Genomic DNA, 15337 nt, shown 5'->3' on the forward strand with positions numbered 1-15337 from the left:
CATTGTAGAGCCCATTCTATTCTTACATTATGAGGAAAGACAAAACTACATATATTCAAAAGTCAAAACTAACATTTGTCTGCATACAAAAATCCATAATTATTTTTTACATTTATATGTTTAAATCATGGTTTCGGTTTTAGATTTTTTGGTAAAAGTAAAAAGTAAAAATGATCAAATTATCTTCTAATAAGGAATTCTAAATAATGTGAAGTAATATTAAATTTCAATACGAAGTTTTTGTATTTTGCATAATAGTGTATTTCGAAATAGTTGATTAATATATATAATCAACTGTTTAGAAGTCACCTTGTGTATGTTCTTCTGAGTGAGTGTTAACACAATCAAGAAGATTCCTAGACTTAATAATCCCAAACAGGCTTTAAGCTCCCAACCTCGTGAGGTCCATTACAAATGGGCCTTAGTTAGGCAAGTAAAGCCCATCCTCTCCTCCTCACTAATCCAGATTCTTACACCGGCGCGTGGAGTCGAAAAAAACGCAGGAGATAAACGGATAAACCCAAAAACTGAAAAAAATCTTCAGAAAACAAAAACCCCTTCAAAAATCAACCTCAAGAAGATGAGCTGAGAGAGCTCGATTCTTCTTCTTCTTCCAGATAATTGAAAAACCCTTCATACAGTATCTCTCGGTAAAGCAAAAAGGTTCGTCCTTTTCTTCTCATTCCTCTCAAAATTCGAGTATGAAGCGTTGTAGAAATGCTTAAAGATCGGATTTTTATCGTTGGGTTTAGGCTTTTCTTACCTGGGTTTATAGTTCTTGTAGTTCATATTGATTCTGAGCATAATTGAATCCAATGATGTGTGACTATTTTTTTTATTATGTGAAATTACAGTGAAGGAAGAGTAGAGAGTGTAATGGCGTCAATATCAACCACCTCCTGGCTCTATCGAGATAAGTTATACACAGAGAATCGAAAGCTCTGTACTTTTATATTACAGGTTAGTTCTTATTACACATTCTAGCTGTTTCAAGATGTCAAGTTGTTTACAAAAGTTGTTTAATACTTGTAGAGGCAGGTTAAATGCGGATTTCCAATAAAGAGATTACATGCTGGGATTACTTCTAAGGATAAGTTACTGCGACATTGTATCAAATGCAAGAAGGGTGATGGTGATGATGCAAGTGAAGGGTCTTCTAAAAAGGATGGGCAAGGATATGAGTACGTCTCTGTTGAGAGGGCACCTTACCACAGCTACATGGATTCAACTTCCGGAAAAATGGAGCCAGCGTCTGGGGCTCGTGCCAGCATTCCAGGCGAGGACTATTGGCCTGAAGGGACTTCGAGCCAGGTTAGAGCTGCTAGAGCTCCTCAGCCAGCTGGCGAGTCTTCGAGCTTCCCTTCGTATGGGAAGAATCCTGGGAGTAGGAGAAAGAAGAACAGGAAAGCTGTTGAGGGGAATGTGAGCGTTGAAACGTATGATGAAGTGTCTGACTCTGAGGATAGCTCTGAGGAAGAGGAGAGTGATTTGTCAAACGGGTTTGTTGTGTATGACAATGAGGTTGAAGAGGAAGAGAGTGGTTTTGAGTTGGATAAGAAGCTTGGACGGCCGCATCCGTTTATTGATCCAACTAAGAAGAAACAGATTGAGACGACGCTCACTAGCGATGAGAGTTGGTGGAACTGGAGGAAGCCTGAGAAAGAACAGTGGTCAAGGTGGCAAAGAAGACGTCCTGATGTCGAAACGGTGAGCTCATTATTACAGTGATTTCGAGTTTTAAGTCCCTAATGTTTTGATCCATTGTGGTGTTGTGGTGTTTGCAGGTTTTTCTCAAGGCGATGGCGGAGACAGGACAAGTGAAGCTCTACGGGAAAGAACCAACACTCACTGAAACTTCTCTTTACAGAGCGAGAAGGCATCTTTTCAAGGAGGAGAGGCTGCAAGCTGAGCGAGAGAGGCTAGCCAAAGAAGGTCCAATGGCTTTTTATTCCGAATGGGTGAAAGCGTGGAAGAGAGACACGTCGAGAGAAGCTGTGCAGAAGCATTTTGAAGAGACGGGGGAAGATGAAAACACGCAGCTGATTGAGATGTTCTCTCATCAGACGGATAGAGAGTACAGGATAATGATGGGGACTGATATTAGGATCAAGAGAGATCCTTTGGCAATGAGGATGAAAGAGGATCAGATTAAGCAAAGTATGACACTTTTAACGGTTAAACTAACTCTTCCATGATGATATTAAGATTATTAACTTTGTTGGTTTGTTTGCAGTATGGGGTGGGGATCCGGTTTACCCGACGATCAACTACATTCAAGCTCCAGATGCGGTTATGGATTTCAGGGGACCTGATTTTCATGAGCCAACACCAAACATGCTCTCTCATCTGAAGGAGGTTGGCCTGCTCTGCTCAAACTAACTTGATTGTTGTTTTGTCTTTGGTCTTATTGTTTTTTGTTGTTTCGGTTTTGATCAGAATGGCAAAGTCATCTCGAGAGAGGTGCACGAAACACTACTGGCGAAAGAGAAAACCGAGCAGATCGAGGTAAAATGACAAATCTTTTCATTCTTGTTGACACAACTCTCACTGAGAGGTTTGTTTGTTTGTTTGATAAATTGTTATGAGTGAATGCAGGTGCCTGACATTGATGATGCAATGGCCCAAGCTGTTGATATTGGTGAAAACGATGTGAGTATCGTACTCGGCGAGTACATCGACATTCTCTTGTTCTTGTTTGTTGATGTTAGCATGCTCTGAGACATCTCTGAACCTTTTATGACACAGGATGAAGAAGAGGATGCAGAAGAAGCAGAAAAAGACGAGAAAGTTGCAAGGAACTGGAGTGTATTGAAGAGTACCCCTGAACTTCGCAACTCCAAAGTAAAAAGACACATTCACACGCTTTTGCCGTCTATATGTATATAAATCTATAAATGTGTGTATTAATGTTATGTGTTTGGTTTGTGAAAACACAGCCTAAACCGAAGAAGGAAGGTCGGATGTCTGTAGACGAGGCCGTGGATGATTCTGAGAACTTAACCGATTTTCTCATGGACTTTGATGAGGAGACTGATCCTTAACTGGTTTTTGTGTTTCTTTTACGGTTCAGACATCAGTGGCATGACCTTTATTTGTGAACTTAAGAAGTTTTTTTTGATGGAAGCACTCACTGTTTCCAAAATTTCATGGATGAGAATCACTGTATTGAGTTACTGTTTAGTAGTGCAGACGGTTTGTTTCAGCTTTAGAAGATAGTTTAAAACGGTCAAGTCACAAAACCCAGACCTAAACAACATTCACAAGAGATGGAGAATGATTTAACAAGTAGTGTCACTGTCTCTTCTTTTCTTCTGTGTTTTGTTTAAAATGAAAACCACTTCTTGTCCAACAAATCATTTCGTGAAAAGAGTTGGACAAAAAACAAAATCCTACCAATGGAATGGAATGAAATTGAAATTATGACGATGTTTGGTGTGTATTTTGTATCCTCACTTGTTTCTGGAGATGACTCTATGGGTCAAGTCAATAAGTGCCCGCCTCGATCTTTTGACATCTTCATCGTCTGTTTCAGGTAGAGACCCTATTGCTGCTGCTGCCAGATTCGCATGCTCTATAGCTAACTCTCTTGTCCTTTGTATTCCCTTGCTCTTCCCAAGATACTCTAAAGCCTGGTTTAGTTTTTATGCCATATAATAACATAAGAGACTTCGAAAATGTATTTGATATTGTATTAGGAGAGTGGTTTCATTAAAACTTACAATGTCAACATTTGTTGGATCTTTTTCAAGCTGATCAACAACTGTGCGTAGTTGAGGAAACTCCTCCATGGCAAAGAGGATTGGAGCTGTTATGATCCCATGGCGGATATCCGATAACGATCCCTTTCCGAGAGAAGCTGATGTGCCCGTGAAGTCAAGAACGTCGTCTATCAATTGGAATGCCAAGCCCTTCAAAGTAGAAACGAATCAAACGTTGTGGACAGAATACTAGTTGCAATGGAGCCAACATTTTTTCAGAAGATGGATAGATAACGAACCAGATTCCTTCCGTATTCAAAAGCTAACGTAGCAACTTCTGCTGATTGTCCAGCGAGTAATGCGATTGCTTTGCAGCTATTTGAGATTAGTGAGGCCGTCTTATAATATGTCTTCTGCATGTAGTAGTCCATACTGTAGTCATGACAAAATAAATCATATTTGCATGAACAATACTAGAAGCCGTACTAATCAGGTTATAAATGGGAAAGTCTAGACTTTTTTTTTTTTTTTTTTTTTGAAACAATGGGAAAGTCTAGACTTGTTTTTGATTCTCAATCATAATTTGGCAGCACAAAAGACATGAGTAGCTTTTAACAATGGCTGTATGTTAAAAATTTAAAATGAAAGGAGAAGTAAGATTTTTACCTATGACGCTGATCGGTTGTGCTAGTCATTTGCATGGTTTCACCGGTAACAAGATGTTCTACAACAGTTGCAAGTAATGATACAACCTACAAAAGAAGGAAACAATTGGATATCTTGCAAGACTTAACAATAAGATTGATGTCACTGATTCTAAATTACATGATAAGGTAGCGAGTTCTTGAACAAGTTTACAAATGGAAGGGTAAACGTCGTAGTTTCCTTACCTCTGTGTTTTTAAGAGCAGCAAGAGCCACACAAGCCCGAGAGAGCAAAAAGTCTCCTGCTAATACTGATATCTACAACGTGAAGTCAATGGTGATCTTAATAATATCTAACTGCAGCAATCACCAAAATACAAAAGTCATAATGTCTTAGACGGCAGAAGCTTCTGTCAAGTAATTACCTTGTTACCCATTACAAAGTTTAAGGAACCAACACCACGCCTTGTATCCGCATCATCCAAGACATCATCGTGTAGTAAGCTTGCAACCTTCAAATGACCACCAAAGCATTAAATAATTGAAGAATACTGAATCTTGATTTTTATGGACGTGATGAGTTAATAGTATAGTTACTGACATGTATCATTTCGGTGATTTCAGCAATACCCCGCTGCCTTACACGTAATTCTGTTGATGGGACAATATCTGCTGTATCAGCAGCCAATGCTTCTGGTACGCGTACATTCAGAGCTGTCGCCATCAACAGCAAAATCTATAAACATAAAACCAGACCAATTATGATACCGAGAGGGAGAAAATGATGACAAGATACGGAAACAAAAAAAAAAACGAGAGTATGGTCATTACAGTTGGACGAAACTGTTTGCCTTCCACACCTCTTTTGAAGAAGTATTCAGCCGCAGTGGCAAGCTTCGGCACCTGAATAGCAGAAGCCAGTTACAGTAAAAAAAATTATCTTCATTCACTTCTTTATGAGCAAATGAAAGGCAAATAAAAGGGCAAATACCTCGGCAACTACCATGGCTCTTAACTTATTACTAAGAAGTGACAGCTCATCAGCAACAAGCGAAAAGGGGTCAAGCTCCTCCTAGGGAAAGAACAATCTTACTCTCTCAGCAGTCAGAAAAGAAGAGGAACAGTTCGAAGCAAGAACTCAAAGTTAAAAAAACAATGGCCAGTTCAATAAGACGAGCACCAAAGAATAACACAAGTAAAGCAATGCCCAGTATATGTGAAAGTTCAACAACAGAGGATCAATTAAAGTATAATAAGCTCATCATCCTGATTCAATGGTGTAAACAAGGGAGCAAAGATTAAACCTCAACAACGGAGCTGCTCTGGTGATAGAGCTGATGTCTAAAGCTCCCAAAACCCGGAGAAGTCAATGCACAAGAAGTACCTCTGCAAACGTAACCCTACTAAAACATGACAAAGAGAATTAACACATTGGTTAGGTCACCAAATTCTATATAACATTTTTCTAATCCTAACATCCCTTAAGTATCCAAATAGAACGCATGTAAGAAAAACTTTCTCAGTGCTGACGTTATTAGAAAGTAGAAAGAGAATGGCTTTTGGATTAATCACTACTATATACACTCCAACAGCAAAACTATAATAAGTATCACAAACACAAAGGGAAAAAAAAACTCAAATCTAAATTACCACAATAAAAACACAACCTTTTTTTTGTTTGGAACACAAACAAAAAAAAAAACACAACCTTTATCCAATCTCTTTTGGTAAGAACGATTATAAATAATAAATCGGGGAACCGCAGAAGGGTGAAACAACCTTGTGTGTAGTAGAGTCGGAGCAAGAGGAGTGACTCCGATCGGGTATGATTGCGAGGCGAGGAGAGGAGAGGAGAGATCGAGAGAAGCCATAGAAGCTGCGGAACTTGCGAGAAACACCCCTCGTGATTAACATCTTTTCTTCTTTCTTATTTACGGATCCGACGAGAAGCCGAAGACTTTTGTTCGATTGTATAATAGAGAAATCAAAATGTCTTCCGATGTAAGCAGTCGAACGACTTCGTTTTGGCTTATTATCAAAAATGTTTAATGACCAAGACGACGAGTCGACGAACCTCAGCCATGGAAATGCATTAATTAATAAGTTTCCACACAGACCGCTTCTCAGGGCTTAGTAGGGTTTAATCATGTTTTCAGAAATTACTAAATCACACTAAACAATTAGAAGAAAAAAAAGTCTTTAGCAAACCCCTAACATGAGGCCCACTCGAACCCAATATCTGTTTTTTTTTTCAAACCAAGACTTAAGCTAATTTTTTTGTCACCACAATTTCTTTCAACTGGTCATTGGTAGTTTGGTACCATATAGCAACGGATGGACACTTCGGTTATTTTCTCGGTTCTGTTCGGTTTGGTTAGTTCGGTTTTAGTATTTTTCCAACCGAAGTAAACCATAGTTAGTTTAGTTCGGTTTGTATTCGGTTTGGTTTATATTCGCTTCGGTTTGTATTCAGTTCAATTTATTTTTTGGATCAGTTTACTTTTCAGTTGTATAAACAAGTTTTAGAACTTGATATTATAATCTCACTTGAAGTTATTTACAATTGACACCGCAAAAAAGATCTAGATGCTAGAAAAAAATGCAAGAGACAAAGAGGAAAGAGACGCTGAAAAAGAACTTTTGTTTTCAATAAAATTTGCTTTAGATTTTAGGTTTAGATATATAAAAATATATGAATACAGACTTTTCTATTTTTTTTTAAATCAAATATTTTGATTATTACATATTAGGTTAGAAGAATATATGTCAATGAATGGAAAATACGTGGTCTAGTATTAGACTTTTAGTATATTGGTATTATTAATATTTTTTAATTTAAATAATTACAAAACACATCGGTTTCGGTTCAGTTCGGTTTAAAACCAAACCGAACCATTCGGATTGAAAAAATCTTCAACCGAATGGTTTGAAATAGACTTTGGTTTGGTTTGAATCGGTTTCGGTTCGGTTGGTTCGGGTTTTTTCCACCCCTAGGCATATACAATCAATTTCACATACACATGGAACAATATTGTTAAAATTACTATTAATAAACACTGTAACATTTTCCCACCATATACAACAATAACATTTACGCATTTACCACTGAGGATTGCTTTGTTTGTAGAAGCAATTGCTCAAACTCTTCATCAGTGCTCTTAAGCATTAACGGTAATGGCAATTCTAAACCTCTCTCCATCGACTCCAGGTGCCTCGGTTTTATCCTTTTCTCTAGACTGAACGCAAAATACTGCGGAAACTCCTTTAGATTCTCCAGTTTACCTTTGATCTCGCACATGAAGTAATCAAGCTTTGGTTTAAAGTTGTTCTCTATGCTGAATGTGAACAGAGCCGGACATCTAAGGATCATTCCAATGGCCTCTGATCTAGTGAATCCTATACTCTCCAAGAATCTGACAAAAAATCACAACATAAGTCAACACTTTTTTTTAACATAAAGTCAACTCTAATCACTAGTCACTTCTCAAGTAACATTTAAAGAAAAGGAAGAATGATTTTTATTTTTTTTACCTAAGCTTTGGGATGAGAGTGTGTTCAACACTAGACACCAACAAGACAGGATCTTGGTAAGCAAGAGCATCAAGATCCTTGAAACCAAGTCTCTGCAAGTAGAATAAAGCTGGCTTGAGCTGGTCTTCCACGCTGCTAATCAGTAGCCTCGGACATTTCTTGATGACTCTTCTGAACGCATTATCGGGGACATGGAGATCACTCGAAAGGAACGTGAAAACAGGGTTGAGTTCTGTTCTGATGTCTGAAGTGAGGATCTTGGGACACATCCCCAAGATTCTTGGCAGGTCGTTTGGGTAGATTCCTTTTGACTGGAGGAAGTTGAGGACGGACTCGACGGAGTCTAGGGAGGCTGAGCGGAGGAAAGGGTTAAGAGAGAGGGCTTTGCCGGAGTCGATTCCCATGAGCTCGAGGCATAGGATCTTCTCTTTCATCTGGAGGGTTACGGCTTGATCGGCTACGGTGAAGAGAGGGTGGGTGTGGAGAGTGGTTTTGATGGTGGTGGGTTTCGTGGAGAGAGATTGCTGTGGACATGATGGTTTCTTTGGGGAGATGTAGAGAGAGGAGCTCAGTGCTGCAGACATGGTGGAAGTGAGTAGAGAGGGGGAGAGAGATGATGTGGCCTTAAGAAGAAAGAAAGAAGAAGGTGATGTGTGTTACTACCACGTGGCATTATCTTTTGTTGTGATTGGGTGGTTTTAGATTGCAAAAGTGTTTTATTTTCTCTGTGGATGGATAATTTAAAAAGACATCCAAACACGTGGCAGTTCTCTTGTACAATGATTGGCTAATTTGAGATTACATTATTCGTATCCGAAGCTTCTGACCAACGTCGTCGCGGACAGAACTTATCTCTGATCTTCTCTTGGTATCTTACAGTGGATTGCTTTGTGGTTGGATTCACATACTTCACTGCAAGGACAGCAATTTATATGATCATGTCAGGGTAACTAGAGAGGCCAGGTAACTTCAGGTTCAGTTGATAAAGTATATTCAATGATGGATTAAAACAGAGTAATTATCCCAACAATAAACAAGATGATGAACAACAAAATATTGGTTGAATAAAAAAAAACAACAAAAAAAATATTGAAGAGGGGACGAAAACTAGCATTACATATCAGATTCATCAAACTGATTCAACAAAGAAGATTGTCATATATACGTTTGATGCATTTTTCAATTAATGAAAAAATTGTCAAGAAAAGTCTTGAATTACTATTTTCTTTCTAGAGACAGAATGTCATAAGAGAACAGTTTAGGCAACGGAGAAAACATTTACATATTTTATAAACGTTTTTCTATCGACCTATCACAGATTTAAATTCCAAATTTGGCGTTTACTAAACACTTCTAGTCCTATACTGATATTTGATGATAATCACTATATATCTATGTATATAAGTTAAACTAGTCGGCAACAATCTCTCTTTTTAAAAACCATAAACGATTATCTCCTCCATGATCTCATTAATTACCAACTCTTATGACAAACGCATGAAAAGGTAAAACGAAAACAATAAACAAGATGCTACGACCAAGAAATGTTGACTAAATTTGCTACGACAAATTAAATTACATTAACTAGACATAGTTTTTTCGTTTGGTATCTCTGTTAAACCGTTGGATGAAATCTTCAACTCGTCTGTTCAACTCCTCGTTCGACATTTTCGCAAATTCTTCCGATTCCTCTCTTACATTCTCCCACTTCTCCTCCGTCTCCTCATGAGCCTTCTTACACTTGTGATCAACCATCCATTTCGAGCTATCGTCGGACTTGCTTCGAACATAACGTTTACGTCTATGTTTGATCTCTCGATGACTAGTACGTTCTGAACGTGCTTTATCCGATTTGCTTCTCCCGTACGGTTTAGGGCTCACTAGGTTTCTTGCACCACAAGTTTCCCCTTTACTAATGGTCATATGAATGCTTTGCTCAGTCTTCGGCGCGTCGCTTAGGACTTGTACGGTTTTCTCAGGAACTTCCTCTTCCTTATGAAACAGATACCGTGTTGTATCTTTCTCCCTGAGTGCTTCTTCTTGCTTCTCACGTTTCATGGTTACTTCCGCCAAACCCACCTCATAGCCTGAGTTTTCAGGTCTAGCGTTTTCTCTTGCGTCTATTCTCATCGCGGCCGTGTATTCTCCGTAAAAGTCGCGGTTCTCTTTCTCAGCGAAGACACCGTAGTCTGCGGCTATGATAAGAATAATGGAGTTTGAGATGAAGAACAAGATCTTTGGGTCGTTGAAGATCGAAGAAGGAGAGACGTCAAGAACGTAGAAGATCAAAATGTATGCTGAGATCGATAAGAAGACAGGGAGCAACGAAGAGTATATGTTGTATTGTTTCTTGGTCTTTGAAGGCTCGAAGTTAGGGTTTTCAACAGTGTACGAGGGCATTTCCGTCATTTTGAGTGAGAGTTCGGGTTGAGTTGGGCATTGGAGTTTGAGGGTGCAGAGTGTATTGTGTTTGATCGATGTTCGAAGTGCATGGTCGGAACTCTTTATATATACTGTGAATTGTGATCATAAAATCTGAATTATTGAGCTCATGAAGTTCCTATTCTACCCTTGACAACCACTAAATCTTGCTTGTGAATCCTGCCACGATTCGCGATTTGTCGTGCCATGGTGATATAACTTTGAGTTACGTGGAAATAAAGCCCAATCATCTCCTGCATGTCTTATTCAATGGTTAATCCTTTGTTTTACCTGAAAGTGTACAAGCTACATTACATTTTAATATATGTGTGTTAAGATAGGAACAAAAATTTAAAATCCTGTCGAGATAGGGTGATGATATAAGCAAATCGGAAAAAACATTTAGGTCAAGTCCAATGTCTACACGTCAATGACGCCATGCATGTGAGAAAATGTTCCATGTTTTGACAGCACAACAAAGTAAAATAAAACAACGTAGAGCGTCGCAACATATGTTACGTGCAATTATGGTTCGTAAACTTTTTCGGAAAGAAATGGAACGCGCCTCACGCGCCTGAATTAGTTCCCCAAAAAGCGACAACGCGAAGCCATTCCTTTAACCTTCACCGTCGTCTCTCACGGCGCCGGTGCCCCTCCCCGCCGTCAATGGCTAAGAAAAAGAAGCCCAAATCGCATTCCCCTGGTTGTAGCCCCACTGGCTCAACTAACTCTTCTTCTCTCCGCTCCTCCGCTCAATCGGCGCCTGCGTCTGTTGACCTAACCGCCAACAAGGTCTCCTCTTCGGAGGTCCTTCCTCCTCCTGATAATTCGTCTCTCCCGGTGTCTGAACCAAAGCAGGACCAGCAAGCTTCGGATCCTCCCAGATCTGAACCTCCTATTCTGGACTCGGAACCCGAGACAGTCGAATCTCCGTCAAAACATCCTTTGGCTATAGAGTGTGGTGATACACAAGCTCTATCTTGCCACGAGAAGTCTCCATCTGCCATGGCGGATGAAAACAACAACACTGTGACTGGCCAGGAGCAAATGGTTACCCTAACTCCACCGGTACCAGAAACAAACCCTCCCCAGAATGAGGCTAAGCTTCAATCAACTGTGTGGAGAGACAAAGTTAAGGCTGGGTCTGTTAACTTGGAACCAGTTGAAACTCCGTTTACACTAGCTTCTGGAGAAGCCTGTGTCCGAATCCCTAACTCGATCATCGAGAAGAACCGCAAGTCATGGGATAGCTTCATCATTGGTCAATTCTACGAGGACGCACCAGCAAGGAGAGCAGTCCACGCTATCGTCAATGGTATGTGGAGCAAGCAGCGTCGGGACATATCTGTCTCGAAAATGGAGGGTAATGCATTCCTCTTTCGTGTTCCTTGTCCCAATACCCGTAGACGTATCTTGGGTCAGTGCCTATGGCAAGTGGACGGGCAAACGATGTTTGTTGCTAAATGGTCACCAGGAACAAAGCCTGAGAAACCATCTCTCTCAACTGTTCCGGTTTGGTTGGACTTCACTGGAGTTCCACTTCAGTTCTTCAATCAAGATGCCCTCAAAGAGATTGCAGGTCTGGTAGGTCACCCGCTATACGTGCACCCGTCAACAATTAACCTTACAAACATTAAAGTGGCAAAGGTCTATACTGTGATTGATCCTCGCAAGCCTCTCCCTGAAGCGGTGAATGCTCAATTCGAATCGGGCGAGGTCTTCCGTATATTGGTTTCGTGTCCTTGGCTTCCATCCCTATGCAGTCATTGTAAGAAAGTTGGCCACACAATTTCTAAGTGTCCTTCCGCTCCTCCGAAATGTCCGGCCTGCAACTCCGTGAAGCATGACATAAATTCTTGTCCAAAGAACAACGCAGACAAACGCTCTGAGAAACGTAAAGGGAAAGCACCTATTCATAGCTAACTTCCGATTGTCACAGGGTCAGGCAACCCTCCCGCTCGTGTTAGTTCAGAGGACCTCCGGAAGAAGCACTCATCAGTTAAGAAGACTTCCTCACAATGGGTCAGAACAAACAGTGTTATGCAGCTACCCAAGGAAGGAATAAACTTGGATCCCCCCTTGGGTTCGAGAAGAAACTCTAAGTCTCTACCTATTTCATCTCAACATCCCTTATCTGATCAAGACAAGGATAACTTCTGTATTGACCTGAAAGCTAGTCTCTTTGATGGCAATAGGAAATGCTCTGTTTCTCCTTCTATTACCTCAGAGTCAGAATCTGAACCTGAAAGTTTAACTAACGATGAGGACACTCTGGATGAGGACCAAGAGCATTACACAACAGTGATTTCGAACAGAAAGAAGAAACTGCTTAGAGCTGCTGCTAGGGCTGGAGGCCCTTTAAACCTCTAAATTTTTCATTTCTATGGATAATTCCCCCTCTATGGATATTTTTTGTTGGAACGTTAGAGGGTTTAATGATAAAATAAAACGTCGCGGATTTAGAAAATGGATGAGGAGTAATAACCCTATTTTTGGTGGTCTCGTTGAGACCCATGTCAGTAGTGTGAAGGCTCCTTCTATCATAGGTAGGACCTTCTCAGGTTGGCGGTATGATTGTAACTACGAGTTCTCGGATTTGAGAAAAAATTGGGTCATCTGGAACCCTTCTGTGACTGTCTCGATTCTCCATAAGTCGTTGCAGTCTATCACTTGCAAAGTCAGACTTCCCTTTGTTTCGACAGAGTTTGTGGTGACGTTTGTGTATGGTTCTAATTGTCGGAAAATGAGGCGTGAGCTGTGGTCTGAACTGGCCTTTCTTTCTTCATCTTCGTGTTCTTCGGGGATGCCATGGCTGATTCTTGGTGATTTTAATCAAGTCAGATTTGCTTCTGAGCATTCTAGATCTGGTAGATTTTCTTCTTCCAGAGGTATGCGTGAATTCAATCAATGTCTGGCCACTACTTCTCTCTCGGACCTTCAATTCTGTGGCAACGCTTTTACCTGGACGAATAACCAAGGCTCCTCTATCATCTCAAAGAAATTGGATAGGATTCTTGTCAATGATGAATGGCTTAATGCTTTTCCAAATTCTCTGGGAGTATTTGGGGATTCAGGGATATCTGATCATACCCCCTGTTGTGTCTTCTTGGATTATCTGAAGCCCAAGCCAAAGAAACCCTTCAAGTTTTTTAGTTTGTTGAATGATAATCCGGAATTTGTAATCTTGCTAAAGGAGTGCTGGGATTCTCTGCAGTTCTGTGGTTCTGCTATGTTTAAAGTCTCGAAAAAGCTAAAGGAACTCAAGAGCATCATTCGCACGTTTAGTCGAGACAACTACTCAGGTATAGAGAAACGGGTTCAGGAAGCTTTGGGTGACCTTATTCAACTTCAGAACACTCTATTCAATTACCCATCTCCCCAAGCTGCAGCAGACGAAAGGAACGCTCACGCCAAATGGGCGGTTCTTGCTAAAGCTGAGGAGTCCTTTCTCTATCAACGGTCAAGAGTTAATTGGATAGACAAAGGTGATATGGGTTCTGCGTTCTTCCATCGTTCAATCCGTTCTAGACTTTTCCAGAATCAAATAATTCTTCTCTTCGACGAGAACGATGGTATCTTGGAGACAAGAGAGGAAATTATGCAACACGCGGTAGCTTTCTTTGAGCAACTTCTCGGTGGGACCAGCTTCCAAACTACTGTCTCTACTAATGAGATTGCCTCTCTAATAAGTTATCAGTGCCCACCAGCTAGTTTTGACAGCCTTGCAGCTCCTTTTTCCCGTGAAGAGATTAAACAGACCTTCTTCTCCCTCCCGAGAAATAAGTCACCGGGTCCCGATGGATACCCGGCTGAGTTCTTTACGGCAAACTGGAATATTGTTGGTACTGATCTGATTAACGCAGTGACAGAGTTCTTCACTTTGGGTAAGCTACTTCAGCAATGGAATACAACTATCCTCACGCTTATCCCAAAGAATCAAAGCGCAGTAAAGATTACCGATTTTCGACCCATATCTTGTTGCAACACTGTGTATAAGGTAATCGCAAAGCTTCTTGCCAAGCGCCTGAAGCAGATCCTACCTGATGTCATCTCCAATACGCAATCTGCGTTCATTCCGGGCAGGTTACTACTTGAGAATGTGTTGATGGCTACAGAGCTGGTACAAGGATATAACTGGAAGAACATATCCAAACGCTCAATGCTAAAAGTGGATCTCAAAAAAGCTTTTGATTCCCTTAACTGGAGCTTCATTATTACCATTCTAGAAGCTTTGGGCCTGCCTCCCTATTTTATAAATCTGATCAGTCAATGCATTACAACTACCAGATTTTCTGTGGCTGTTAATGGGGAGTTAGGAGGTTATTTCAAAGGAACGAAAGGCTTGAGACAGGGTGATCTCCTATCTCCCTACTTATTTGTACTATCAATGGAGGTTCTTGCTCAGATGTTGAATTCGAGCTATAGGACAGGTCTGATCGGCTACCATCCGGCTGCCTCCAATCTGCCGGTCACTCACCTGGCCTTTGCAGATGATGTAATGATCTTTTTTGATGGGCAGGTGTCGTCGCTCAATAACATCTCTCTTACGCTGGATAGATTTTCTGAATGGTCGGGTCTCTCAATGAACTTGAGTAAAACAGAGCTCTATGTCGCGGGCCTGAGTCAGACAGAAACTTGTGACCTTACTTGTTTGGGTTTTTCTCTTGGCTCGCTGCCTGTGAGATACCTAGGTCTTCCTCTGATGCACCGCAAGCTCAGAATCTGTGACTATAGGCCTTTAATTGACCAACTGAAGGCGCGGTTCTCCTCCTGGACATCTAGAGCCTTATCATACGCAGGAAGAAGAGAATTATTATCCTCAGTCATTCATGGAACAATTAACTTCTGGTTCTCCACCTTCCTCCTTCCTAAAGGTTGTGTTAAAACAATTGAATCGCTGTGCAGCAGATTTCTTTGGAATGGAAACATAACCGAAAGGGCAGCAGCTAAAGTATCTTGGACATCAGTTTGTCTTCCCAAGTCTGAAGGAGGACTTGGTCTTCGTGAACTGAGTATGTGGAACAAGACTCTATATCTAAAACT

At 40.7% G+C, this 15337-nt stretch overlaps 5 protein-coding genes across 7 annotated transcripts in view; 2 read left to right on the forward strand and 3 right to left on the reverse strand.

Annotated features, from left to right (window-relative positions):
* Positions 1-15337, forward strand: part of LOC117134085 — a 905201-nt gene that overhangs the window by 62584 nt on the left and 827280 nt on the right. The window lies entirely within an intron of this gene.
* LOC103867432 (protein PLASTID TRANSCRIPTIONALLY ACTIVE 12, chloroplastic) lies at positions 464-3208 on the forward strand. 2 transcript variants are annotated; one of them, XM_009145506.3, is made up of 9 exons: positions 464-663; positions 855-960; positions 1033-1707; positions 1785-2157; positions 2234-2355; positions 2437-2505; positions 2596-2649; positions 2746-2841; positions 2937-3208. In XM_009145506.3, the coding sequence occupies exons 2-9, from the start codon at positions 877-879 to the stop codon at positions 3039-3041; spliced, it is 1578 nt and encodes a 525-aa protein (XP_009143754.1). In that variant the 5' UTR covers positions 464-663; positions 855-876; the 3' UTR covers positions 3042-3208. The 2 variants fall into 2 exon arrangements, with proteins under 2 accessions (XP_009143754.1, XP_018514686.1); XM_018659170.2 differs by having other exon boundaries at positions 1039-1707.
* On the reverse strand, positions 3217-6488 carry LOC103867433 (solanesyl diphosphate synthase 3, chloroplastic/mitochondrial). Of its 2 annotated transcripts, none has more exons than XM_009145507.3 (11): positions 6122-6488; positions 5647-5742; positions 5334-5414; positions 5174-5245; positions 4944-5078; positions 4768-4854; positions 4589-4660; positions 4365-4450; positions 3998-4130; positions 3720-3908; positions 3217-3629 (listed from the first exon to the last, which is right to left on the reverse strand). In XM_009145507.3, exons 1-11 carry the CDS (start codon positions 6254-6256, stop codon positions 3450-3452), a joined length of 1266 nt encoding a protein of 421 aa, XP_009143755.1. In that variant the 5' UTR covers positions 6257-6488; the 3' UTR covers positions 3217-3449. The 2 variants fall into 2 exon arrangements, with proteins under 2 accessions (XP_009143755.1, XP_009143756.1); XM_009145508.3 differs by having other exon boundaries at positions 3232-3629; positions 5647-5745; positions 6122-6455.
* On the reverse strand, positions 7358-8494 carry LOC103867434 (transcription termination factor MTEF1, chloroplastic). The gene is made up of 2 exons (XM_009145509.3): positions 7874-8494; positions 7358-7755 (listed from the first exon to the last, which is right to left on the reverse strand). The coding sequence occupies exons 1-2, from the start codon at positions 8455-8457 to the stop codon at positions 7434-7436; spliced, it is 906 nt and encodes a 301-aa protein (XP_009143757.1). The 5' UTR covers positions 8458-8494; the 3' UTR covers positions 7358-7433.
* Positions 8562-11554, reverse strand: LOC103867435. The gene has a single exon (XM_009145510.3). It carries the CDS (start codon positions 10280-10282, stop codon positions 9458-9460), a length of 825 nt encoding a protein of 274 aa, XP_009143758.1. The 5' UTR covers positions 10283-11554; the 3' UTR covers positions 8562-9457.

This window comes from Brassica rapa, chromosome A05, assembly GCF_000309985.2.
Source record: "Brassica rapa cultivar Chiifu-401-42 chromosome A05, CAAS_Brap_v3.01, whole genome shotgun sequence".
Taxonomy (NCBI): domain Eukaryota; kingdom Viridiplantae; phylum Streptophyta; class Magnoliopsida; order Brassicales; family Brassicaceae; genus Brassica; species Brassica rapa.

What these genes read in the sequence shown, in the direction of transcription:
- LOC103867434 (XM_009145509.3), bottom strand. Translation starts at nt 8,457, where the DNA reads ATGTCTGCAGCACTGAGCTCCTCTCTCTACATCTCCCCAAAGAAACCA. An exon ending in ACTCTCATCCCAAAGCTTAG is followed by an intron (nt 7,756 to 7,873) that starts GTAAAAAAAATA and finishes ATTTTTTGTCAG; the next exon opens with ATTCTTGGAGAGTATAGGAT.
- LOC103867433 (XM_009145507.3), bottom strand. Translation starts at nt 6,256, where the DNA reads ATGTTAATCACGAGGGGTGTTTCTCGCAAGTTCCGCAGCTTCTATGGC. An exon ending in CCGACTCTACTACACACAAG is followed by an intron (nt 5,743 to 6,121) that starts GTTGTTTCACCC and finishes ATGTTTTAGTAG; the next exon opens with GGTTACGTTTGCAGAGGTAC. An exon ending in ACAACCGATCAGCGTCATAG is followed by an intron (nt 4,131 to 4,364) that starts GTAAAAATCTTA and finishes TCATGACTACAG; the next exon opens with TATGGACTACTACATGCAGA.
- LOC103867432 (XM_009145506.3), top strand. Translation starts at nt 877, where the DNA reads ATGGCGTCAATATCAACCACCTCCTGGCTCTATCGAGATAAGTTATAC. An exon ending in AGAGGATCAGATTAAGCAAA is followed by an intron (nt 2,158 to 2,233) that starts GTATGACACTTT and finishes GTTTGTTTGCAG; the next exon opens with TATGGGGTGGGGATCCGGTT. An exon ending in AGAAAACCGAGCAGATCGAG is followed by an intron (nt 2,506 to 2,595) that starts GTAAAATGACAA and finishes GAGTGAATGCAG; the next exon opens with GTGCCTGACATTGATGATGC.
- LOC103867435 (XM_009145510.3), bottom strand. Translation starts at nt 10,282, where the DNA reads ATGACGGAAATGCCCTCGTACACTGTTGAAAACCCTAACTTCGAGCCT.